We start from the raw sequence: 26270 nt of genomic DNA on the forward strand, positions 1-26270 counted from the left end.
GGTGAAATGGTTTCCTGCCATCTTCAAACGCTAAGGGTCCAGAAGAATTTCTGGGAATCTCGCTCGCTCAGTATTTCAATGTTTTTTTTTAACCAGATAGTTTATTTCCTTAACTGTAATGTGGAAGGTGGATGCTGCACATTGGTGGTGGTGGAGGGGAGTCCCCATTGCCTGTAAAGCGCTTTGAGTGGAGTGTCCAGAAAAGCGCTATATAAATGTAAGCAATTATTATTATTATTATTATTATTATTATTATTATTATTATTATTATTATTATTATTATGAATGTGCTATTGTTACAGATGAACATTTTTAGTTAACCGAAGTGGGATTTTGCGTGGTCTTTATTTCCCCTTCCACAGGTAAAAAGAAAATGTCTAGATGGATCCCGTTTCATTCCGCCGACACTTCAGCATCACTTTGTCCACCCATTTTCGTAGGTTACTGATCAATTACTTTACACTTTGAAAGGAGATTGTACCGCATTTAAAAGACTTTATCAGAAATCATTTGGCAATTAAAATAATGCGATTAGTTTGTTGTATACGACGCCTTTATTGCAGTTCCACGAACATGCGTTTACTGACCTTTAATTTGATACGAAGGCTGCAAAGTAAATTCAAGCCCTAAAAAAAACAAAATTATTAATCAGAAAATATACTCATCGTCTTTACTGTGGCTTAGCACCTCACAGTATATATGAAAAAAAAAACGATAGGGGACATATCACCTTCCCAGGGCTCTATCTCATAGGCACCCCTGAAGTCGGGACACTGTACTTTTGTTGTAGGTTATTTTACTACCGAGGTGGAACATTGCCTCAGTCAATAATTATTTCGTCGTTATATGTCGCGTGAGAACTTTAAAATTTTACGATGTTTGCTCAGTGTCTGCAGAACACAAGAGGGTGATGTTTTCAGCTACTTGGGCGGCTACTTCTGAAATTGCACTCTTCTTTAAAAAAAAAACAGCTGGGTAACCACACTTTGCAGTTGGTGGAAATACAGTTGGTCTTCCGCATTGCTTCGTGATCGACTCTAAATTTATTAGCCAGCGTATTTTCCTGTGATTTATATAAACTGGGAGGCTCCATCTCGGCGTCCATCTTCATGTTTCCGGGATTTCTGGAAAGGGTGGAGGTTTTTTTGTGTGTGTCCTTCCAGACTGTGCGTACCTCACCTGTTGGAGAGCCACTGGCTCTGAGGACAAACGCGAGGATTAAAAGATGACAAGGCTTCATATTATCACTGAGATTTGACTTTGTTTTTACTCCTCCTGTGTGTGTGTTTTCTTCAAATTGTGTTTCCTCGGACATGGGTTAGAATAGACACACCCTACAGTAACGCATTTATAAAGTAACAATACAGCGCATCCGCTCCCCAGCCGCCCTGCTGGATCAGGTAAGTGCACTGAAACCTGCTCCGTCCTACTGACTCGTGGTCAGCACCGCTCTCTTTATAAAAACAAAAAAACAGTTTAATTCACTTAAATCTCTGAAGAGGACACCTTAAACTGAATTTACTAAACTGGCATGTGACCTGCACATAAACACGTGTATATTTCACTATGTATGTGTGCGGCTGGTGTGTTTTATAAACTCGGTTCGAGTTCAGGTTATGAGACTCCCTATATCTTATATTGGTAAAAATGTTTTGTACCAATGTTCTGGAAAGGAGAGTTTCAAAACCGCAGATCTCAATCCTGAAATAAGGTCACACAATTTTATTTTATACAATTGCTTATTCTTTATTCTCCTCCGCCTACAAAAGTTCAAGGATTTCTTTTTCCACAATAGTTTCATTCAGCTACTAGTTATTTTAAACCAGTTCCCCTTAAATTATTCTGACACTAAATTATTTTCCCCCGTTATTCTCATTTCACGGTTATACCGTACAAATTATCAGTAAAATACCTTTATTTCTAAGGGATGGTATGATATTTACTGCTGGGTAAAGACAGCGTGTTCAACCACGTTATTAACGAACTGGAGACGGTTACAAAATTTCGATTCAGTGACGTTGAGGCCTAGATTTCTCAAAATATATCCGGGTTTTACCTGTGAGCAGTGATAGAAGTGGGTCTCTTTTAAACAGGTGAACAGCTTCGGACAGAAAGCGCTAGATTAATGCAGGTTATTGTTGTAAACTCTTTAATTAAGTGATACACTGTTAAAAGACACAACAAAATGAATGTATCATCAATAACAATAGGTAAACATTTAAATAAATAATATCACTTAAGAATAACACAATTGTACATCTCTGTATCGACATTCCAACCCTTGGCTTTCAGTGGATGTTAGCTAGTCAGATGGCTAAAGACAACAGTTGGAATAACTACAAATGTTTGCCGTACTGTAGTTCCTAGTCAAGCTTGTTGTAACACGTTGCTGTCCTTTTACTGAGCTGAAGAAGCGCTTTTAAAGCGCTCTCTTTGCCCCGGGGTGGCCATAGTGCTTTCTGCTGCGTGCCCTGTTCCCAAACTGCAGGGAGAACCGAAAATACATATATCTATGCGTGTTTAAGCGTAGTGTTTACAAAGCCGCTCAGACATACTGTACACTGAGCTCTAAAGAGACTTCCAAGGCAACACTTCCTTTACGTCTTCTGGGTCTTATTGGGTGTCTAGAAGAACTAGTAGCGTTCATATCTGATTTGAAGCACAACAGAAACAGCTACTGTGAGTAACTGTAAAATACGTAGTTCAAATTAATTTCCTTTTGAATTAAGCAAAATGTTTTCAGGTCTTTGACTTATTCCTTTGTATTATTTCTGCACACAGAAACAAAAAGCGTTTGCTTCTCTCGATCTTTTTACTTTGTTTAGATATCAGCCAATAAAAGCTGCTCCAGTTTATACAGTGTTATCTGCAGTGAAAGAGAAAAGTTGTTAGTAAAACCCTAAAATGAAAATACAAGGGAAAAAAACATCTTTATTTGATATATAGATACATCCTTTTATTGAAAATCTTAAAAACAAAGATTATATTCCAGATATGTTTGTGTCACACCCAGCTGTAAAAGCATTGTTGTGACTTTGGTAACTTCCTCTCATTTGAATAAATCCTCTTTTTTTCATTTAAATTCTTCACTTAATTCTACAGACCCCATGGCTTTTCTCCATTTTTATGTTAGAATTCCTACATCTGCTGCCCATCTGCCAAAATTTAAAGGCAGCTTCTCCTGTATTCACAGCTGACTGCAAATTGTTGTTTCAATTTTCCTAATAAAGCTGAGGAAACACAATATGGTTATTAGTACCTTATCTCACGAGACCAGATTTTGAAGTACACGCAGAGCCCGTTGGGCGAGGATACTGGCAAAAATTGCAAACTTTTGCAAAAACGGGAAACATTTTTCTTAGTGAATAACACACAATTCTTCCTTTAAAAAATTGTGCAGGTCACAGTTATGTATAAAGTGCACAAAAGTGAGATACAGGTAGTTTAAAATGCCTATGCTGCCATGGGTTATAAAACTGCAGTCCAGTCATAATCTTTAAGCCTATAAAATGGGATTTTTGCTTTTATGATGTACAAGTACTCCAAGAACAAATTTGCTGTATAAATCCCGTATTGTGTACTATTTTAGAAACAAGTGTCAGGTATAGCACTCATATGAAGAATACAATACTTTTATTTGAGTTGTTTGGTATGTTTCGTACTACATATTATCCAAATATTGGTTCTGTTCTCAGAATATTAATCACTAGTTACTCACTGTGCTTTCATAGGAATCTGGATCAGTCTTCTGTCTTGGTATCCTTCCATCATCAGCATTTCCAAGTTTCCCCAGGGTTAACTTTGTACACTTAGGATCTTATATCCTTTAGTCAGATCTTGTCTCAATCTCCATTGCTCTACACCGAAAGCATTTAGTTCCCTTAGTTTTGTCTTTATATGAAAATCCCTTCTTTTAATTCTTTCTGAGGCTATAATATCCTCTTTGTGGTTTGTAATGAAGATATTTTATATAAAACTAAACACCGTGATTTAAATGAGGTTTCACTAGTGCATTGTCAAACTTAAACATAACATCCCTTGGTTTAAATTGCAGTTTTGCTATTCTTTTTTCCTGCTTCTCCATGTTGTCGTGATCAGTTCATAGGCTTCTGAATGTTTGTGTAGAGTCTTCTGTGAGTGGCTTCCTGCACTACCATGGGGTCACCCATCACCCTCACCCATGAATGGGGAACACTCTTTACTTCCATCCATCCATTTTCTAACGGCTTCATCCAACTCAGGGTCACAGGGGAGCCGGACCCTCTCCTGGCAAGCAGCAGGCGTAAGGCAGGGTACACCCTAAACAAGACACCTGTCCATCTCAGGGCACACATAGCCACAAACACATTCACACTCAGAAGCCAATTAACCCAAAAGCATGTTTTTAGACTGTGGGAGGAACCCAGAGCACCACAGGGAGAGCATTGCTGACCTGTGCTGCCCCACTTTGTACTAATCTATGATACATTTAATTGGTGTTGTCTGATTTATAGTTCCCTTGCCACTAATTCTCTTTGGCATTCTCCATATTTCTGCCATCCAAACATTTTCATATCTAGATCTAAAATCATGCAATAGCTCAAGAAGAGAAATTAGTCTCTAAATAGGTCCCTATGACACCACTGTTCACTGCACACAGTTATTTTTGTTTTTTATTAGTGTGCAACATTATCTGTACCGTGAGTTTTAAATCAGCCTTTTTTGAGGGATCATATGAAAAGTTTTCTGCAAGTGTAAATCTGAAATGTTCTTTTATCTACTTTGTTGCTTGTTCAAATAATTCTTGCACATTAAGCAAGACTAATTCCTTATTTGTTGTCACTTCAAATGTACATTGGTTTAAGAGGTGCTAAGAGTTTGATTCAGTTATGCCTTTATATGAATCATGAAAGAAAATCAGTCACTGGGAAAACAAAATGCTAAGGTTTATGTGTCATGCTGGTCAAAGGTGCCTGATAAATGACCACTTACATGGTAGAATCATGTTTTATGTCATAGACAGGGTGGTTTTGTTTGTCTGGATGGCTTATTGTGCACTCTACGAGCTGGCAAAAAGTGACTAACACTTTGATCATTATCTGGCAATTTCAGATGCGTGTTAGGGTTTTGAAGTTACTTTGTCAGTCAGGCTGTCCAGTTCCTTTGGGCTAGAAGATAAATTTTGTGACTCTCTACTCAGATGTGCTTGTTAATTTCTAAAAACGTTGTCTGCTCATAAATTGAAAGAACATCTTGTAGTTTTATAAATGTAATGGCTCTTTTACAGATTGACTCTTGCTGCTGATATTTTATTTATAAAATAACCAGTTTATAAAGTTTAACAGATAAGAGCTGGTAAAATGTATAATTGATCTCATTATAGATCTGTGTTTTTTTAAATAAAGCATAAGATGTCAAATGGATATACAATAACATCTCGATAACTTCATGATATACTAAAAATTTATCAGAATGGATAATTACAGGAGCAACTCATGCAAGAAGAAATCCTAAAAAAAAAACATACTAAAATATCAAATTTGTCATTTTTGTTGAAAGTCGTGTCAGGTGACCCGAGACTGGCCATTCTGTGTCCTCTGGGGATTACATGTTCAACAAAATAACACGTGTCAGCAAAGGGCACCTGCGTTTTTTTTCCCCCAGTGCATCTACTTCTACAATAGGAACAAGTAATAGGTTTATTCCATGCTGAAAAAAAGAAGAAAGAGAACACAACGTTTCGGCCGTGGAGCCTTCTTCAGGTGTGAGAGAGACAGGGCAGTAGGCAAAGGTAAAGTAGCTGGAGAACAAAGGCTGGGAGGGGGGAGGAGTGGGAGGCGGGAGCAGGGGACAGGAAGAGAGGCCAATCATGATGTCTGTGCTGCTATTGGTTATAAAACTGCTTTTATGATGTACAAGTACTCCAAGAACAAATTTGCTGTATTAATCCCGTATTGTGTACTATTTTCACCATTCATTGGAGGTTTCATTTCACACCTGTCTACACCTATTCTGACTCCACACCTCTTGATTGGCCTCTCTTTCTGTCCCCTGCTCCGCCTCTCACTCCTCCCCCCTCCCAACCTTTGTTCTCCCGCTACTTTACCTTTGCCTACTGCCCTGTTTCTCTCACACCTGAAGAAGGCTCCACGGCTGAAACGTTGTGTTCTCTTTCTTCTTTTTTACAGCCTGAAATAAACCTATTACTTGTTCCTTTGCAGCCTACGCATGCTGACGCAGCTCCCCACCTGAACTACTTCTACAGTAAACTTGTTGAATTGATTAAATAACTTACTTGAGATAATATTTGCAAAATTAAAATATTTCAGTCTTTAATCCTTTCCTACCAAAACCAGTAACCCGTGCAAGCTCCACCAGTTTGTCAGGTAGGTGTTTTGAGGGTTCATTGAACTTAAACTAGAACTTGAACTTTATTGCCATATGCAGTATGCGTACTACAATGACTGGAGATGTGCAATAGATAAGAAATCATAAAGAGGTAGATGGTGATTGTGTAGGTGTGGTCTGAGGGGGATGGCTAAATGTGTTCGCCAGTCTTACTGCTTGTGGATAGAAGCTATTGAAGAATCTAGTGGTAAGTGTCCGTATGCTCTTATATCTCTTGCCTGTGTCTTGCTGTGCAGTCGTGAGTAAATAGGGAGTACAACCTTGGACTCAGACAGCAGCCTTGTGGGGTTCCAGTGCTCAGGGTGAGTGGTGTTGATGTTTTATTGCCTATCCGCACCACCTTGACTTGACTTGAACTTTATTGCCATATGTAACCGGTGCTGGTACAATGGAATTCTCACTTACAGAAAGTCTCTCAATTGTAAAACAAGTGTAAAAAAAAACAAAACAAAGTGCAAACAGTGCATCAAGACAATGTACAAACAAACAATAGACAATGCGCAAGTAAACATGCAGACAGTTTGACTGTAAACAATACAGACGTGTAAACAATGACTGGAGACGTACAATAAATAAATTACAATGAGGTAGATGGTGATGGTGTAGGTGTGGTCCTAGGGGGATGGCTAAATGTGTTCGCCAGTCTCACTGCTTGTGGATAGAAGCTATTGAAGAATCTAGTGGTAAGTGTCCGTATGCTCTTATATCTCTTGCCTGAGGGCAGTGGGGTGAAGAGCTCATGCCCGGGGTGGTGACTGTCCTCTGTGATGGCCAGAATTCTACCACGGCAGCAGTCCTCATAGAACTGTTTAATCTCGGTGAGACCGCAGCCGATGATCTTCTGGGCCATATTGACCATTCGTGCCTTTCTTTCTCGCGAAGAGGTGTTGCCATACCACACGGTGATCCCGTTGGTGAGGACGCTCTCGATAGTGCAGCGGTAGAAGTTCACCAACACATGTATTGGCATCCCCCATCGCTTGAGGCACCTCAAGAAATAAAGGCGCTGCTGAGCCTTCTTCATGATAGAGTCAGTGTTCACAGTCCAGGTTAGATCTTTAGAGATGTGAATTCCCAAAAACCTAAAGCTGGTGACTGTTTCCACTTCCGTTCCATCAATACTGAGTGGGCTGTGAGTGTGTGGCCTGTGTCTCCGAAAGTCCACTATTAGCTCTTTCGTTTTCTTTATGTTCAAGTCCAGGTTATTGCTATGACACCACCTAAGCAGCTGTACAACTTCATCCCTGTAAGTGGACTCGTCATGATCACTGATCAGTCGTATTATAGTGGTGTCATCGGCAAACTTAATGATGCGGTTGTTGCTGTGGTCTCTCGATAAGAAAGTCCAGCAGCCAGTTGCAGACAGAGTTGCACAGACCTAATCCCCCTGAGCTTTGTCACCAGTTGACTGGGTATGATGGAATTGAATGCTGAACTGTAGTCCACAAACAGCATTCTCACATACGAGTTCTTAGTGTCCAGGTGTTCCAAGGCTGTATGCAGAGCCAGAGAGACAGCATCATCCACTGATCTGTTGTTCTGGTAGGCGAAACTGCAAGGGGTCCAGGGACTCTGTGATGGAGGAGTTGAGGTGTGACAACACCAGCTTCTCCAGGCATTTCATCACCACAGATGTTAATTCTACTGGGCGGTAATCATTCAGGCATGTCACTTTTGTCTTTTTGGGGGTTGGAACAATAGTGTTTTTTTTAAAGCAGGTGGGGAAGCAACAGGAGAGCGAAGTGGTCCGACTTACCGAAACTCGGTTTGGGAAGTGCTTTGTATGCTCCTTTTATTGTTGTGTAGCAGTGGTCTAAAATATTGCCTCCTCTTGTCGGTACAGTAACATGCTGAATGTATTTTTGCAGTACTTTCCTCAGATTGCAGTGGTTGAAGTCCCCAACTACAATTGAGACGCCTTCTGGGTGGGAGTTTTCGTGCTTGTTGATAATGTCGTGGAGTTCGCTATGTGCTGCTTCCACGCAGGCTTGAGGTTGAATGTAAACGGTTGTGATAATAGTGGCGGAAAACTCTCTCGGCAAATAAAAGGGTCGACATTTTATGGTCAGCTGTTCTAGATTCGGCGAGCAGGATTTAGAGATTACCTTCACGTCGGTGCACCACTTGCTGTTGACCAGGAAGCAAACACCTCCGCCTTTGTGTTTGCCGGTTGCTTGGTGGTTTCTGTTCATGCGGTAAACGGTGAACTCCTTTGGCTGGATGGTGGTGTCTGGGACGCATGCATTCAGCCAGGTTTCAGTGAAGGCATAAACACAGCATTCCCTCAGGTCCCTTTCCGCATTGATCCGACAATGTAGCTCATCTATCTTATTGTCAGTCATTGGACTGAAATATTACAGTTTTGTCCTCATCATTAATTTTGACTTCACCTTCTTGCATTTTTTACAGTTTTAACTGTCAGCCTTCTCAGGCTGTTTAAGGACAAGTAAGCCAAGTGTTAATAATGACTGCACTTGGTCATTATTAAATTTGTGTAGCGGAAGAGGACTTGAGCTTCAGATGGGGCTAATTAAATTCTGCTTGATTATCGTTATGAAACTCATTGTGATCTTACATGGTAATTTGGCATCATTACCTTGAATTGTCTGTGTTTTCCAGCTTGTTTCACAGAGGTTTCCTGTGGTTTTATGTCACTCAGCGTACTACTGTGCAGGTTTTGCCGCAGCCCTGATGGTTGTGTTAACCACTTACTATTCTATTAACAAATATTGTAAGTCACCATACACTGTTGTAGAACAGACTATGGCAAATCTATGGACCACTGTAATAAAATCAGGGTAGATTAACTGAAAATGCAACACAGAGGAAAACCGTTTTCATTTTTTGTCATTTTCCTTTTTTCACTTGTGGGCCAGGTGTGCTGTAAGGGTTCTGTTCTGCAAAGGCTTGGAAAGACTACGGGGGTGGCGACCCATCCAGTCCACCTGCAACAATGAGGTGAGTGTGGGACATGTGCTTATGAAAGCAATTAAGCTTATTTACCATAATTCTAACAAATTACCCTGCTTTTGCTGTGGTATATTGCACTAAAACTGAAAATGAAACGGTTAAGGCAGACTTCAGAATCCTGTGGAAAGCTGTATATATACACATGTATTTATGATATATATGTACTGTATATGGTTCTAAGGACCTCTGGCTGTTAAGTCTTAACTTAACTTAAGTGGTGGTAACCTGGTGCTGAAAAGTTAAATGCTGTTTGCAAGGCTTTAGCTTCAATGCACTGAAATGCTTCCTTGGGGTGTTTCATATGGCCCTGCAGGACATACTGGGACCCGGAAAGAGGTTGTATAAAGGATTCATGTTCAAAAGGTCAAATGTCTTCTAACGGCAGCCGTTGAGAGCAATGTCCGTCAGGCTTTGAAATGCAGGGGGGTGGGATTTGTCAAGCCTTTTCACAACACCTTGAATAGAGCCCTCGCAGTTCTCGATCGTGGCGAGACCAGTGGTTTGTGACAACATGGCGACTTGCATTACTTTCACAAAAATCACAATGTTGTGCTCAATTAGGAATTTGTCAAATTTTGCAATACCATTAATTAATCTATTTTGTTACTGAGATTTAATAAGCGATCTGAGAAATTGGGCCTGCAGTCTCCCTTTAATTAAAGAACACTTACTTTTAATCTGCAATGGACTGGGGTCCCACCCTGGGTGTACCCCACCTTGAGCCTGGTACTTGCTGGGATAGGCTCTGGCTCCAGCTCCAGGTCCCTGAATTAGGGGTTACCGGTTAGAAAATGGATGGGTTTCCTTTTTGTATCTCTACCATTGATTGATTAACCAGTGCAAATAAATAATAAATCAATAATGAATAAAGTAAAGCTAATTTGAATTTAACTGGAGCACATTAACTGCATGAAGTTGTAAAGAGAGCTCTAGTAAGAATATTGGGTGGGTACGAACAGCAATGATGATCACAGGTCAAAAATGTATCCAGTATCTGCAAGGGCAAGTGATGCACAAAAAAGAGAAAATGATCACAGGCATCAGTCTCTTCAGATGTGGACTTGTTTCTCTCTCTTGTGGTCTGCATGTCGGCATCCCCGACTTCTGAGACAGTTCGGCCAGGGCAGCTCGATGGGGTACGAGTGATAGGAGGTCATTTAAGCCCATATGGAGGCTTGTGTTGTTGCTAGTAGCTCATTTAGAGAGAGGAGTCCTCCCATCCTGTCACCTCACAGCAGTACGTTTCAAAGACCTGCCATCGGAATAAAGAAGTGGAAACATTTTTATTAAATCCTGTTCTTCCTGCAGGCTTAAATGAGGAACTGGATTTGTATTTATATTTCAGATTTCTGTTGTAACTGGCATTTTACAGAACAATAACAACAAAGAGCAGAAATCAGGCCAACAAAAGAAATCTTGAACTAGAGGAATAGACACAGGTTGTACATCTTATGAGGATGTCGCAGAGTGGTCCCATGATGAAGTGGACAATGGAATGTATGAACGACTGCTGCAGCAACATAATTATTACTGCAGGTGGACCAACCTCCTGTGAAGTATAACTGAATATCGGTTAGTAAAGTGAGGGATTAGGGGCAAGGCAGTTTGCTATATGGCTGTTCTGGGAAGCAGTCTACTCCTTCCAGACTGTAAGTGGGTGGAACTGCATGGGCCTCTCCTGCTTATATCTATATTAGGCAAAGACCTCAAGCTGTGCATCTAATTTGTGTGTGTGTGTGTAAGAATTACATTCTGCAGAAGTTTATACCGTAGGGAGCCTTTCCAGGAAACTTTGTGGGTGCCTTTGGAGTATTGTAATGTCTAAAAATTATTAAGTTTCCTGGTTCTTTTCCCACTTCACTTTACTGCCAGCGCCTGTCTCCTGCCTGACAGCCCTGACAAGCATATTAATTTAAGGCACCGTGAATTAGGGAGTTTTGTGAAGTATCAGTAGCTGAAGTGCATGTTTCCTTTTTTTCCTTATGTTGATTGTTATGTCTCAGACTTTCCACAGTAGACATGTTAAAGTACAGATCATGATACACATACACTCTCATGGTTAAATGTCTAGATTAACATTAGCTAATAAGGCATGTAATTCAAAAAATAGCTTCTCTTGTCTCCTGTTTGTTGTTGGAACAGATCTCCGAGTCCACAGTTGAAGCCTTCACTACCCTTGTGACAATAACCTGAAGTTTTTATATGGACATCCCTATAAAAATGTGAAAATAATCTACAGTTTATTTTTGGAAGGGTTAGCAGGCATTCTTAAGGCAGGCATATGAAATTTGAAAATTTTCCGCTGTTTAGGAACAGGATGTAAAAACTGTTTTAAAACAGATGCATCCATCTAGAATACGCAGGGTGGTAAGAGCCGCAGCATGAGGTACAGAACCTTATCTCGCTTTTTTAATTTCAAATAAATCCGATGCTGCACTGCACTATGTTGTTAAACTGCCAGGAGGAGCAGTGAATCCATAAAGTGCCACATTTGCCACGATTCTCAGACAAATCAGTACAGTATTAAATGTTTATTACCCCATTGTTGCTTTCTTACACTAATCATACTGTACAGTATGCATAGTGTATTAGTGACAATTTCATTAAAAACAATGATTGTGCACTACTCCAAATTAGATGCAGTATTATGACATGCAGCATAACACAAACAAAATATTTTAATTCCATACAGTATACAGAATTATTAGTAATTGTGTATAAATTGTAATTAAAAATCAATTGTATTTTAGATTATAAAAAATATACATAGTGGCCCTAAAAACAGATAATATTTAAAACAAATATCTTTATCACTATATGCTACGGAAAACCAAACGATCTAATGCAATTGATTAGAGGTTGCCCAGCTCTCAGAAGTGTCTTGCACTATTGTCAAATTTCACACTATTATGCATCACCATTTGGATTAGGATGTCCTGTATTGGATATTACACTGAGAAGAAGATATTTCTTTTTGAATATTCATCAGATGTTCATTGATTGACAGTTAGTTTTATTGTCCGTTACACCTCAAAGTGTCATTAAAAAGACGACAAAGATTTAAGATCTGTACAGTGTCGTCATACAGACTAAATGTGATATAAGAGAAATTTGGTATCATGAGAAGTTCAGTCAGTGAGATCAATCATGTTGTAGTACGAGTTACATTTGAGCTGACCATCATGTTCCTAAGCATGAATATACATTTTCAGATTCACCACACAGTTTAAATTTGATTAACAGGATTGGCTACATACAAATAAAACAGTAAAAACAGATGGATCTGGCAGTAAATCAGTTATTGCTATTTCACTTTGTGCTTCTTCATGCACCAAAGTTAATAAAGGAGGGGTAGTTTCTTTGCTCTGTGAGCTTAAATGTTAATGTAAAATACTGCTTTTCACTGTAACAATCTTCACCCAAGATTGTTAGCTCTGTGCTGGTACTGCCTGCCCACGGTCAAGATCCAGTGTTTTTCTCACATCTGTGTTGTAGTGCTACGTGCAGTAATAGGGGCCTTCAGGGACTGTATTCCCCTGTCTTAAATTTTTCAGTTTTTCCTGAATATCTGGGGTGTGGTTTATTGTTGGAATGGAACACTAAAATATTGCTCATTGAGACTGACACAGAGATGAGCAAATTTGCTGGTAAAGGCAAGGTTAAAATTCAGGGTGCGGCTCGCAAATTAGGGGATGTCTAAAAGCCTACAGTATGTGGTGAGTTTGGCTCTTATAGGAGAAAACTCTTCAAAGTAGAAGGGGACACCAAAGTATGCAGATGACAACATGGCTTAGATGAAGCTTTTCAATAATTAATTCCATCACAAGAAATATTTTTTTTTTCATGTTTATTTTAGTTCCCTTCTATCATTTAGTCTGTGTAAGTAGCATTAAGACCAAATATAAATCATTATAATGCTTATGTAAAGCTGAAAAAAATACATTGTGTTCACGACGGACTATGCAATAAACGGTTTTATGCATCTAATCTGTCTGTTTAGTGAGTAATCCCACTTTCTCAAACAGCTCCAGGGTGTTTTATTCGATGTACTTTATAAGTCCTTATAAACGTGTGCGCGTTTAAATTAATTTGCACAAAGAGGGGTGGGCCTATTTTTTGGTTAGAAAATGGAACTTTGCATGGGGCAGTATTATTGCAATATATATTGATATATTGCAGCAGTACTACTTGCAAAATAATTTTTTAATGTTAAGCAGAATATTTCTTTTCTCCATGAAACAAGCTTCTGTAGTGTGCTGCAGGTTCTCCCTTATTAACCAGTATTTTGAGTACTAGCCCTGATATTAAGGGACAAAAGACAAAAATGACACTTTTTTTGAGTGGCTTTTGTTTATATGTCTAAAATGTTAATTTTGTAAGGGTCTGTTTGAATGGAGCCAGAAGTACCAAGGAAAGCATGTGCTGTAGTTTTAAATGGTTGGTAAAATAGAAAACTCACTAAAGAAAAGCCGTGGTTAAAATTGCAGTCCAAGCAGATGAACCAGCACCTTTCCATGAGAGATCAGAATCACGTCAGAAAGGAGAACTAGCCTTTAAGACTCACTCCTCTCTTGAGAAATGAGGGAGAACTGAGTAGCAGTTGGCCAGTTTTACTGCTCAATTAAAATTACTTTTACTAGGCATTTTTGGGCGGCATTAGATTTTCTTTAGCTTGAAAAGCCCTTATATTCAATTTCTCTTGACACCATATTAGAGGAGCAACATCCAATTTTTCTGCTGCTTCCTCTCCAAGAATGGCAGAAATTGTAGCAGGTAATAGTATCCTCTGTTGTTTGTCCTCTTTCAGTCTGAACAGTTCTTCAACTTGCTTTATCAGATACTTCTAAAGATCTTGAATTCCGACCACTCTTAACAGATTATTACTTGTTGTAACTGGTTCAGCTTTTCTTTGCAAGACATCAACAGGATTGTCTTTGAAAAACCAATGCTTTGTATGAAGGATGCTGGAGAAGCTTAAGTTTCTAGCAGCGATTTGATCAAAGCTGACTGCAAAGAGCCCACTTTTTATCTATAAGTTCACATTCTTCAACACTCCCAATCAATCCGAAATCTAAATACCTATGTTGCACTTTAACAGCTGATGGTGGATTTTTAACAGAAGTGCAAGTGGCATCCTCTTGTTTTTGCCAGCACTATGTGTGCTGCTTTACAGTATATTTACAGAATAGTCAGGTTCTCCTTTTGTCAGTTTTCTTCAGCAAGAATCTATTTAAGTTTCCATTTTCACTTAAATTTCAGTTAGTCGCTTTCTGAAACTGCTGATTGTGCTCCGCCACAACCCTAGATTTGATGCAATGGTTAGAAGGTGGGTGGTGTGGAAGACAGAGTGGAAAAAGGTCAAGAAAGTGACTATGTGCGGGAACACTGTCTTAGGTGCAAACTAAAGCCTGTGATTCTTCCCACCCATTCAACCAGAGAAGTGAAACAGATTGCAGGATGCCAAAGGGTATCTTTCTGTCCTAGTTCAGGTGGGTAGCTGCGTCAGCATGCGTAGGCTGCAAAGGAACAAGTAATAGGTTTATTCCCTGCTGAAAAAAAGAAGAAAGAAAACACAACGTTTCGGCCGTGGAACCTTCTTCAGCCTCCTTCACACCTGAAAAGGCTCCATGGCCGAAACATTGTTTTCTTCTTTTTTTCTTTCTTTTTTTCAGCATGGAATAAACCTAATACTTGACCTTTCTGTCCTGTTTGTTTGACTTCTGACACTGCCCCTTTTCCCTGTATGTTCCTTTGATATGTTAAAGTCTTACCTACTTTTAATATATAAAAAGGAAAGTGTATTTTCAGTCCAGTGAGCATGTCTTGAGTGCTAGGGGAAACCCTTTCTCTGCGATATGCTCCCCTTCAGCTGATTGAATTAAAGATCTCTGTTTAACAATCTCCCAACCTGAGTGAAGAATGAGTTTTCTTCAGATAAATGTGTTAAAATAGGTCACTTGAAATGACTAGGTGGAACATAAAAACTATGGTTTTGTTATAATATAATTGTGTGTGTGTGTGTGTGTGTGTGAAATTACTCAAAAATAAAACATATGCGATATTGTACTTATTCAAATTAATCTCAAAATCACAAATGTTTGATTTACAGTCAAGCAATATCAAGTGTTGACTTTTTGCTGTACTTTTGGACACTGCTCTTCTGTGGTTACATTATAAATACACACAGAGTCTAAACACATTCTGTGACTGAAATAATTAGTTCACAGGTTCTGTGGGCAGGTAATTTGCATAGCACTGGTGATTGTTCACTATTTTAGTTTTTGCAGTGCTCTATTTTTGTGGACATTTTCAAAATTGCCTTCTTCCCTGCGCAAACCATCAAAGCTTTCAATCTTACGATGCAATTTACATTTTTTTAAATGGTAGAAGTTAAACCCCAAATTGAAATTGCTTTTAACAAAGTTGGTAGGTGAAGTTTTTTTTCCCCATTTTGTGTCACCCTGTAACCCGAGTAGCTATAAACAGCTGGCCCTGCTGCCTTAGAGCGAGACTGCTGCGTAGTAGAGGTCAAAGTGGTACAAAATTTGAATACGTTGCTTAAGTATTTAAAGATATTGATTAGGCTAAGATGTTTTTCATTATCGTTAATGGTACTAATTAGAAAAATATACACTGGTTATAAGCATTTTAAATACATAGTGGCTCAATCTAAACTATTTCTATGTTATTCATTGCTGGTTTTCATTTGAACTCATTGAATTGTGTGGTGCATCTGTTTCTAGCTATGAAATTGCATTGTCCTCGGGGCAGCATTTTGCTTTTTAACTTGGGAGATGCGGAATGGCATCCAAATGAGAATTTAAAGACAAAAAATAGTTTAATGCTCCGGTTTCCTCCCACTGTCCAAAGACATACAGGTAGGTTAATTGACTTCTGGGAAGTTTGGCTCTGGCGTGAGTGTTTGAGTGTTTGTGCCCTGTAAGGGACTGGCATCCCATCCAGGGTGTGTCCTGCCCTGCACCCATTGCTTGGTGGGGATGGTCTCCAGCTCCCCCACAACCCTGAATTGGATGAAGCAGTTTAAAAAATGTATGGATGGAAGCTAACTAAAATGTGATATAAGAAGTGAAAAGGCATTGTGAACAGGCATTAATCTCCAGCAAACCAGACAAAGGGAGAAGAAGGAGATCTGCAGTGTGGGATTGAGGAGGAATTTCTCCACCCTAAGAAATGTTTCAGCTGCCCGCAGTAGAGGCCAGAATGGAAGTAGCACTTTCACTGTTGGGGGGTGGGGAGGGAGGGGTCATTGCTAAGCTGGACGCACTGGAATATGGACCCTGGAGGGGCTACGTTTCACCTGAGAATACAGGAAGAGGGCAGAACCACCGAAGAGTACAGCAGGAACTCGTATGAATGACTGGAGACAACTCTGGGGAAGAGACAAAAGAACGCATTCAAGAATCGGGCGTGATTGGGTTCTGAATGAACTACATGACTGTGTCTTCTGTAGGTCTTCTCTATCTGTTTGACACGTATGCAGCTCGGCTGATTCCCTGTGGTTTGAGGCTGGAAATCTGTACGCATTAATCTTCATGGCTTGAAGATACTGGGAGTTACTAATTTAGCCATGCAGAAAAATGTATTTTTCATTTCTTTGCAAGAAGAAGGTTTTTATGTCGAAATGCTTAACTACCCTTTTCTGCTCTCTGAGAACTGTATAAATGGCTAAACTGCGTGACCTTTTGTATCCGTCACTGCAGTCCTCAACCACAGCAAAGCATTTGAATACATTTGCAATCGGGACTTTTACAGTTCTTTCTTTCCTTGAAATGAGTAGTTTTACATCTGACAAATATTAGCTGCTGCCTCAAACTGTCATGACGGCAGGCTCTAAAGTAACGAAATGTGTAAACTGTGCAGGGGTGTGATACTTCTGCAAGGCCCTGTAACCTTTAGTAAACCCTGTCCCGTCACGACAGCAGAACGGCCCAGAGAAGTGTCCTCACTGTTGTTTCGGTTGCTAGGAACCTGAGCCACTTGCCTCTTGAGAGAAATTTTAGGATCACGGCTAAGATGACTTCAGTCTGGGGCTGCATCCAACTTGGGGAAAACGTGGCAATGGTAATCGACGACTTTGGAGAAAAAATTATTGTTTGGCATGCGTAAGAAGCCAGCATGCCTTGTGATGTTCTGGAATTATTTACTACTGTAGATGTGCACTGTCTGGGCCTGCGTGAAAACTTAAAAGCGCATAAATCCCATAGCAGCTGTGCTTCCACTCCAAAAGAAATTTGCCCGAGTCTTCATTTCTGAGGCCTTAGCTCTGTGCTAGAAGGTGTACAAATCCCTCAGCTTATAACCAGCTCTATGCTTGACCACTTATTAAAGTAATGGCATGCAGAATAGTTGAACAAAAATAGCTACGTCTAGCCTGGCCTATAAAAAGTTCATGATATCAGTATTTATAGATCCTCCTGTATCAGGCTGGAATCCAGAAGAGCACATGGAGTGACCTTTGTCTCTCGGGCTGGAAGTCACTACTGATCCACAGATAGGCCCCAGGGTAGTTGTTCCTCTCTGCACCCCGTCTCAACAAGCTTTCCATGTGGTGTGGCTGAAGCCTCTGCAGAGTTTTAACCAAAATATGTGGCAATATATGGGAACTGTTGAGCATGGCAGTGATTGAGCAGAGGACATACTGTAGTTCTCTGGGAGTCTTGTGTAATCATGTTGGCAGTATGCTTTTGCTCCAATGCCTTAGTATTTGCAAAATAAAACTGGGGGGGGGGGGCATTCAGCACATTGATACTAACTTAATTAGACAAATGGTGACTAACCAAAGGGTTAGGCACTGCTGCACTGCTCACAGCGCTGGGGCCCTGCATTCGATTCCAGACCTGTGGTGCTATCTGTGTGGAGTTTGTATGTTCTTCTTGGGTTTGCATTGGTTTCCTCCAGATGCTCCGGTTTCCTCCCACTGTCCAAAGACATACTGGTAGGTTAATTGACTTTTGGGAAGTTTGGCTCTGGGGTGAGTGTGTGAGTGTTTGTGCCCTGTAAGGGACTGGCATCCCATCCAGGGTGTGTCCTGCCCTGCACCCATTGCTTGGTGGGGATGGTCTCCAGCTCCCCCACAACCCTGAATTGCATGAAGCTGTTAAAAAATGGATGAATGGCAGCTTACTTGAATGTGATATAAGAACTGAAAAGGTATTGTTAACAGGCATTAATCTCCAGCAGACCAGCCAAAGGGAGAAGAAGAAGATCTGCAGCATGGGGCTGAGGAGGAATTTCTCCACCCTAAGAAATTTTTCAATAAATTTTTCAGCCACCCACAGTAGAGGCCAGAATGGAGTAGCGCTTTCACTGTTGGGGGGGGGGGAGATGAGTCATTGATAAGCTGGATGCACTGTAATATGGACCCTGGAGGGGCTACGTTTCACCTGAGAATACAGAAAGAGGGCAGAACCACCGAAGAGTACCGCACGACTCAGTCGTGATCAGGATAAGGTTTTGTGTCTACAGCTGGACGCTAGACAAAGCCACACTGCTCATGTGCCAGTCAGAGAGAAAAATAGCTCAGTCAAAGAGTTGACTGAATACGTGACTTATACTAGTCTGTGAGTGAAGTATCTCCAAAACGTGACAAAAGTTACAGGAAACTAAGACGTATGCATCTTTGTTTCTTGATCTTTCTTTGCTATCTTTGTATCAGCTCAGCAGTTTTGTGGCTTTTATGATGGTTTACTTTCTGAGCTGTATTGCAGTCATTAGCAATGGTTTTCTAGCGTGGTAGCGTGTGCTGTGCACTTCAGTCACCATGAGCTGAGACTGGTGGGGTTCAGTCATGTAGGCTACAATTGCACAGGAAATGTACATGTGTGATTTCCTGGCACTTTCTTCTGCTGAGTTTCTCTGGTTGTTGAATACTGGGTTTTGCAGCCATTTTCAGAACTTTACTGATGCATTCTGCATACTTTCAGGTCACCCATCAACAACTACATACAAGAAAATACACTCTTTTCGTTTAGATCAGCTCTTTGCTGGCATAAGTATTTTAGTCACAGTGTTGATTCAGTGTTGACTGAAATGTTTCAGTCCCATATTGTCTCAAATACCTCATTACTGCCAATATCCTCCCAGATTTCAATTTTTTTACTATAGCCTTGACTGTTTCAGCTCAATGAACCGGCACCTGGACCCACTGCTGTGGGATCCTCTGAAATTCTCACCTGTGTCTGCATGACATCAGTTGCTGTTTACTTGGTATTAACAGCTGTGTAAATAACTATTGAGAAGCATGTGAAGGCTGTGAGATCTGGACCTCCTCAGATTCAGGTGTGTTCTTGCTAATAACAAGGTGGTTTCTCTCTTCCTCAATTTGAGATATGCAAGTGTGAAGAGGGCTGTTTTTCACCCCAGTCGTCTTGTCCTGCTCACGTATTCGAGACCACATCCTCTTTGTTTGAGTAGGAATTCTTGCTTTCTTACTCTGTTTTCAACAACTGACAGGGTGACCTCCAGCTGTTCATTTCTGCCAGTTATAGATGATCGTGTTCCAGTACACCAGCTGAGGGGCGGGTTCAGGGTCTTCTGTGGTATTTTATGTTTATTTATAAGTATTTACAGCAAAAAGCACTCCTGTGGTAACACATTTATTTGCACTTAACTACAGAAGTAGATGGGGATGGGTACATTTTAGGTAGAGCTCTTTTCTAATTACTTCGCAAGGCGGGAGATGGAGTCTATACAGGTACAAGGCGGGATACACCTCAGTCCACTGCAGGGCACACAGACGGATACACCAGGGCTAATGTCTTTGGACTGAGAAAGGAAACTGGAGCAGCCAGAGGAAACCCACATGAACATGGGTAGCACATACAGACTCCACACAGACAGCACCCCAGGTCCGGAATTGAACTCGTGGCCCCAGAACTGCGCCATTGTTCCACCCAAAAGCAATAAACATGCAATAAATCATTTTTTATGACCATGTAGTTCTCTGTAATAAGCACTGTTTTGCAGTAGTGGTATTTTAGTGGTAAAGTTTTTTTTTTTAAGAGGAACAGCAAAAACTAGGAAACTGAATATTTGTTCCTTATTAGGAGTTTTTGAGGTTTTTGAGATGGTTTCAGGGTAGCAGCAAGGTCTGCAGTCACTGCTTAATGCCAGCAGCCATATCACCCTGCAACTCACAACTTGCAACCCACTGAAGCTAAGCAGGTGTGAGTGTGGTCAGTACCTGGATGGGAGACCACCTGGGAAAACCAAAGGAAGAGGTGTTAGTGGGGCCAGCAGGGGGCACTCACCCTGTGGTCCATGTGGGTCCTAATGCCCCAATATAGTGACAGGGACACTATACTGTAAATAGGTGCCGTCTTTCAGATGAGACGTAAAACCGAGGTCCTGACTCTCTGTGGTCATTAAAAATCCCAGGGCGTTTCTCGAAAAGAGTAGGGTTGTAACAACCGTGTCGTGGCCAAATTCCCCCCTGGCCCTTACCAATCATGGCCTCCTAATAATCCCCATCTCTGAGCTGGCTCCATCACTCTGCTCTCCTCCCCACTGAGAGCTGGTGTGTGGGGAGCGTTCTGGCGCACTATGGCTGCCGTCGCATCATCCAGGTGGGGCTGCACACTGGTGATGGTGGAGGGGATCCCCATTACCTGTAAAGTGCTTTGAGTGGAGTGCCAGAAAAGCGCTATATAAGTGTAAGCAATTATTATTATTTTGTTCATCAGTAACTACTGTATATGAAGCCATCCGCTTTAATGAAATGTTAGGTTATGTCTACGATGAAATTTCATAATCCTAAATCTTAAACTCTCCTGTTCTTCCTTTTGTTCCAGGCAGTATCTCAAGGTCAAGAAAATATACCTTCTTTGCATCCCCATTGTACTTTTCATCGCCAGCTTTGGGCCTGTGTCTGTCAGGTAAGACCTGTCCGTGTCCCATCGAGAACAGTATTGCTCAGCTCAGGAGCTCAGGAAATCTTGTCAAGCTAGTCAGCCTTTAAATCATCCCTGCTGAAGGTTTCCTTTTCAAGTGTAGTATGTTGTAATATCTTCTCTAATTTGCTGTAACTTCCTCATTTGTCATTTCTATTGGCTCATCAACACTGTATTATACAATATATGTAAAACTTGAACCACCCCCTAATATTTAGACTTTCCACTGTGCATAGTTTTACAGTTTTTACTTTATTTCTTGAATTTGATTTGCATAGTTAATTTTTGTTAACTTAGAATGTGAACAATTTATAATAAATAGAACGTAAACTATTTCTTCACAGACATTCCTTACTGCTGGACGATCTGAATATTACTAGTCAAGACTTTTTATTGACTCAGTTCTTTTTTTTATGTGTATGAATTTGGATGTGATGAATTCCTTTGTCCATTTCAAACATTCACAAGAAAAACTCTTTTGCTGCTGTGCACACATTGCTCCATTTTTAATCCAAGTGTTTTTCAAAACTCTTTAAACTTCGTAGCATCTCTGTTCTAAGTCTGCATTGCCACCAGCTAAGTTTGCCTCTTCGTGTTTTATAGCAACACATATTTGTTTTATTTGTGCAGAAGACCTTGCTCCAGTCACCAAGTCACCAAAAAAAATCACTCCCTTCAGCAAAAAAAGTTGCTTGTGTGCACTACAGGCAGATATGATCTGTACTCACGCATACTTGGACATTTTCTTAGAAAGAAACTCTTAATATTTTTAGGTTTTGTAGTGCAGTACACAAGTCCCTAATATTGTATATCCTCTTTCTTTTGTATTAATGATATCTCTATGCAATAAGGTTGAATAAAGTGGTCATTGTGTCAAGGATATGGTCCACTTTGTGTGATGAGTTCCCAGTCCCCTAGTAGATTATACATCAAAACATGAATCATTTCCCTGCACACACAACCTCCTGAAGCAGTGACACTATTAACCACCTCTTATGTAATGATTAGATGAACTGATCCAGCACTTGATCCTTTAATTGATCATTGATTCATTGAACAGTGAAGGGAACACTGGTCCATGAGAGCTGAAAGATTTTCTGATCTTTGTTCCCAGTGGATCTGTAAATGACTTAATTGATCAAACCACCTGTTTAATTGTTCTGAGTTGGATTGTATAAAACCTATGAGAGCTGTTGGATTTCTCTTAAGGCCAGGGTCTGGGATCCATGCACTGTGGGATGTCGTAATAAGGCACATTTAGTGGTAGTAGGTGATTCCTTAGGGTGTGCGTAAACAAGCTGGCGATTCCAAATGTAGAAATATAAACTGAAATGTCTCTACTATGTTCACTACATCTGTGAGCAAGATGGAGCTATAAAACTCCACACAGTTGTGCATGTGTCCAATATCTTATTAACGTGATATTTTAATAAGGTCTTAACTGCACCTCCAAGTCTAGTAAAGAAAAAGTGGAGTCTTCTTTAACCAGCCACATTGGTTTAAAGTGCAGTAGCTCGAATTTTAAACGGACATTGCTTGTGTTTGTTAACAATAATAATAATTGCTTACACTTATATAGTGCTTTTCTAGACACTACACTCAAAGCGCTTTACACCAGCCCTCCACCACCACTAATAGCAGCATCCACCTGGATGATGTGACAGCAGCCATAGTGCACCAGAACGCTCACCACACATCAGTGGGGAGGAGAGCAGAGTAATGAAGCCAATTATTTGGAGGCCATGATTGGTAAAGGCCAATGGGAGATTTGGCCAGGACGCCGGGGTTACACCCCTACTCTTTTCGAGAAACGCCCTGGGATTTTTAATGACCACAGAGAGTCAGTTTTACGTCTCATCCAAAGGACGGCGCCTGTTTACAGTATAGTGTCCCTGTTACTATACTGGGGCATTAGGACCCACATGGACTGCAGGGTGAGCGCCCCCTGCTGGCCCCACTAACACCTCTTCCAGCAGCAACCTTGGTTTTTCCCAGGAGGTCTCCCATCCAGGTACTGACCAGGCTCACACCCGCTTAGCTTCAGTGGGCTGCCAGTTGTGAGTTGCAGGGTATCTACAGGTTGGCCATGTGCAGTATCCTGTCAACACAGGAGTCAACGTTCCTCCCTCCCCTTTTGCAATATCTAAGATCTGATAGCTGTAACAGCCTTGGGTTTTTGACTTCCCACATCCTTTCAGCTTGTCTGTGCAATAGTACCAGTTAGCTGTCTAGAAGGCGGGGATATGGCAATTTCACTTTACTCAGGAAGTAATGCAACTCTAACAGCAACAGCCTCTTCTCTTTGTGTTTGGCTCTGAGCTTTTTGAACCACCCTTGTGTCAGCCAGTTAAGGCCCAGCCTAATTGTTTGTATATTGTGTTTATTTGCAGGTTCTTTGAAGGGTTCATTCCCATGGAAAAGTGCATTTTGCCTCCTGGGACAAAATTACGACCTGAAAATGATGTTGACAATTCCCTAGATCTGTGGTGAGTGCTGTGAAGGACTGTGTATTTCCAAAGAAAAAACGTATTTTGCGGGCCTTTTCTGTACTTTTTAAACGCTCTTTCTCAGTGTAAGATTATGGCAACTAATGACTAATCACCAGCATGTTCCAATACTGTGGGACTTCTCTTACTGTAAGTCACAAAGCTCAGGGAACCTGAGTTCCTGTTCACGCAAGAGTGACTTCCTGTGAGATCAAAGAAATTTCCTGGCTTTATTACAATACATACCTTTGACAAACCACAAATGACACCTGTGTGAAAATTCCGGCTTCCAACACAACCAGTATACAATTATGCATCACAAGTAACAGTGTTTTGATGACATTTTTGGTGACCCCTAGTGGTGATGCCTTTGCCACTGATGACGGTACTTTCTGCAAGCAGCTAGCTTAGTGTCTGATCGGCCTGGGGAAAGGATAAAGCAGCACTGTCTTCTCGTTCTCATTCTTCTCATTCCAGCCAAGCTCTGCATGTCTTAACTGGGTCAGTCAGTTTCTTAACTAAGAGCAGTGAACACGCTTTTCAGATCTGTGCTTTATTGATTATGCGAGGCTGCAGATCCCAGATCAGGAGAGTAATGGCTATTGAGGCCAGTACCAGCTATTGGTGTACAAACTGTCAAAGCTGCACGCAGGCTGGTGAGGTGCGATTTTACAGCTGCAGAACCTGAGGGAACCAGTGATCCTGGATTTGTTTGGTCTGTGTTCCAAAAAGCCCAGTGTGTCAGTATGTAGTGCACAAAATGACCTGTTGTGGACATTTTTACAGTACACCTAAAAAGCTATTTGCACTCATTTCAGTCAAATGAGTTTATTTCAATACTTCAGGTTCAAACCAGAAAACATACGAATGTAAGATCAAGTGGTCCAGGAATCCCATCCTGCTGATCCTTAATGGATCCAAGAGATACAGCTTTGACCTCCAAGATGTAAGTGATTCTGTGTAAAGAAGAGACTCCTGCTGACAGACTTAAAATATGTTTGCAATTACTTTCAGCTTTGGGTGGAAATTAATATACAGTACCAACAAATCGATTTGTGTTCGCAGTTGCTTGTAAGTGGAAAGCTTCGTATTTAATCGATACTGTATGTAGACTGAGCTGTACATACGGAAACGTCTTCACAAAAAACCAAAAAAGTTTGAAAGATACAGCGAGATTTAACACTTTTATCCCCATTTTGAATAGTTAAGGCTCCAGAAGCCCCACTGAAAGTATGTGGCTCAAACACTTTCACAGCTTTAAACAAAATACACAGGTTGTTTTTTTTAGTAGTTCAAGCATATTATTAAACCCAGAGTATAATTTCTATTTGTACTCATAGGAGGACTCACTCCTTGTGTTCAGTTAAACCTCCTGTGTAGCACAGCAACTGTTTTTCAATATGCAAACGTGCCTGTGCAACAGTGCCCAGTGGCACTGATCCTGTTCCAGAAGGTGATGTCATGTAGTCCCTCGAACCCTAGACTGTGTAGAATTCTCCCTCTGTGGAGGACCAAGTCTTGCAGTGTACAGAGTGGCTGCGTCTGCTCTGAGCCAGCTAGCTGCTGTGATTGTACAGTATCTTAGCAGAGCTGTTCCCATCTCACACACAGGTTAGTTGCGATTCCTAGTTTTCTCCCTCTGTGGAGGACCAAGTCTTGCAGTGTACAGAGTGGCTGTGTCTGCTCTGAGCCAGCTAGCTGCTGTGATTGTACAGTATCTTAGCAGAGCTGTTCCCATCTCGCACACAGGTTAGTTGCGATTCCTAGTTAGGAATCATACTTTCTAGTGTGGAATCGTATTTCTGGAATTTTACATTTGCATTCAGGTGATCGATTTGCGGAAAGGTGTTTCAAAAGGAGCAGTTTCAAACTTTTTAAAATCGCAAGGGTTATGGTCAATCTGGGTATGATTCTGTTCATCTAAAAACCCGGCTCATAAACCTCTGACATGGTAATTATGATTCTCATAAAGTATTTATAAGATACATTATTAAGTGAGGGAGTGGTTAGCAGTGCTGGAGCTCTGGGTTTGCTTCCTGGGGTGCTGTCTGTGTGGAGTTTGTATGTTCCCCTCAGGTTTGTGTGGGTTTCCTCTGGGTGCTCCACCTTCCTCCAACAGACATGCTGGTAGATTAACCAGCTTCTGTTAAACTGACCTTGTTCTACAAAAACAATATTGCTGTAAGGAGGGTCACTGTCACTATAAAGAAAGTACAGAAGAATAGTTTAAAACTAAGTACTTCCTGGAGATAAGCCCATTGTTAAACTTTTCAGATAAAGAAGAAAGCAAAAAGTCATGTAGAAACTTGGGAAACACAGCAGGCATCTTTTTTCACTGCAGTCAGACCAGCTAATCAGTTCATTAGCCAGATTGGACAGAGCATTAACAGGAGACTAGGAATATGGTGGTTTCAAGATGTGTGTGGAGTTTGTATGTTCTCCCCATGTTCTTATGGGTTTCCTCCAGGTGTGTTAATTTCCTCCCACGGTAGTGGTACTGGTAGGTGTAGTGTGCTCT

General features: G+C 40.8%; 1 protein-coding gene and 1 long non-coding RNA gene across 6 annotated transcripts in view; one reads left to right on the forward strand and one right to left on the reverse strand.

Annotated features, from left to right (window-relative positions):
• The first annotated feature begins 813 nt into the window (after nt 1–813).
• LOC148641906 (alpha-1,3-galactosyltransferase 2-like) overlaps nt 814–26270 on the forward strand; it is a 45764-nt gene continuing 20307 nt past the window's right edge. The window contains exons 1-4 of one of the 5 annotated variants that reach the window (XM_088616769.1): nt 815–1400; nt 9264–9345; nt 21168–21251; nt 23657–23752. In XM_088616769.1, coding sequence (XP_088472895.1) covers nt 9341–9345; nt 21168–21251; nt 23657–23752 — 185 coding nt within the window. In that variant the 5' untranslated portion in view covers nt 815–1400; nt 9264–9340. Of the gene's footprint in view, nt 1401–2224; nt 2680–6113; nt 6366–9263; nt 9346–17326; nt 17440–21167; nt 21252–23656; nt 23753–26270 lie in introns of those variants that run through there. The other 4 variants (XM_088616771.1, XM_088616770.1, XM_088616772.1 and 1 more) reach the window with 4 other exon arrangements.
• LOC148641907 (uncharacterized) lies at nt 2133–4404 on the reverse strand. Its single transcript, XR_015929534.1, has 2 exons — nt 3719–4404; nt 2133–2866 (listed from the first exon to the last, which is right to left on the reverse strand). It is a non-coding gene; the product is annotated as an uncharacterized LOC148641907 (long non-coding RNA).

Source organism: Lepisosteus platostomus, chromosome 23 (genome assembly GCF_059453375.1).
Source record: "Lepisosteus platostomus isolate fLepPlt1 chromosome 23, fLepPlt1.hap1, whole genome shotgun sequence".
Taxonomy (NCBI): domain Eukaryota; kingdom Metazoa; phylum Chordata; class Actinopteri; order Semionotiformes; family Lepisosteidae; genus Lepisosteus; species Lepisosteus platostomus.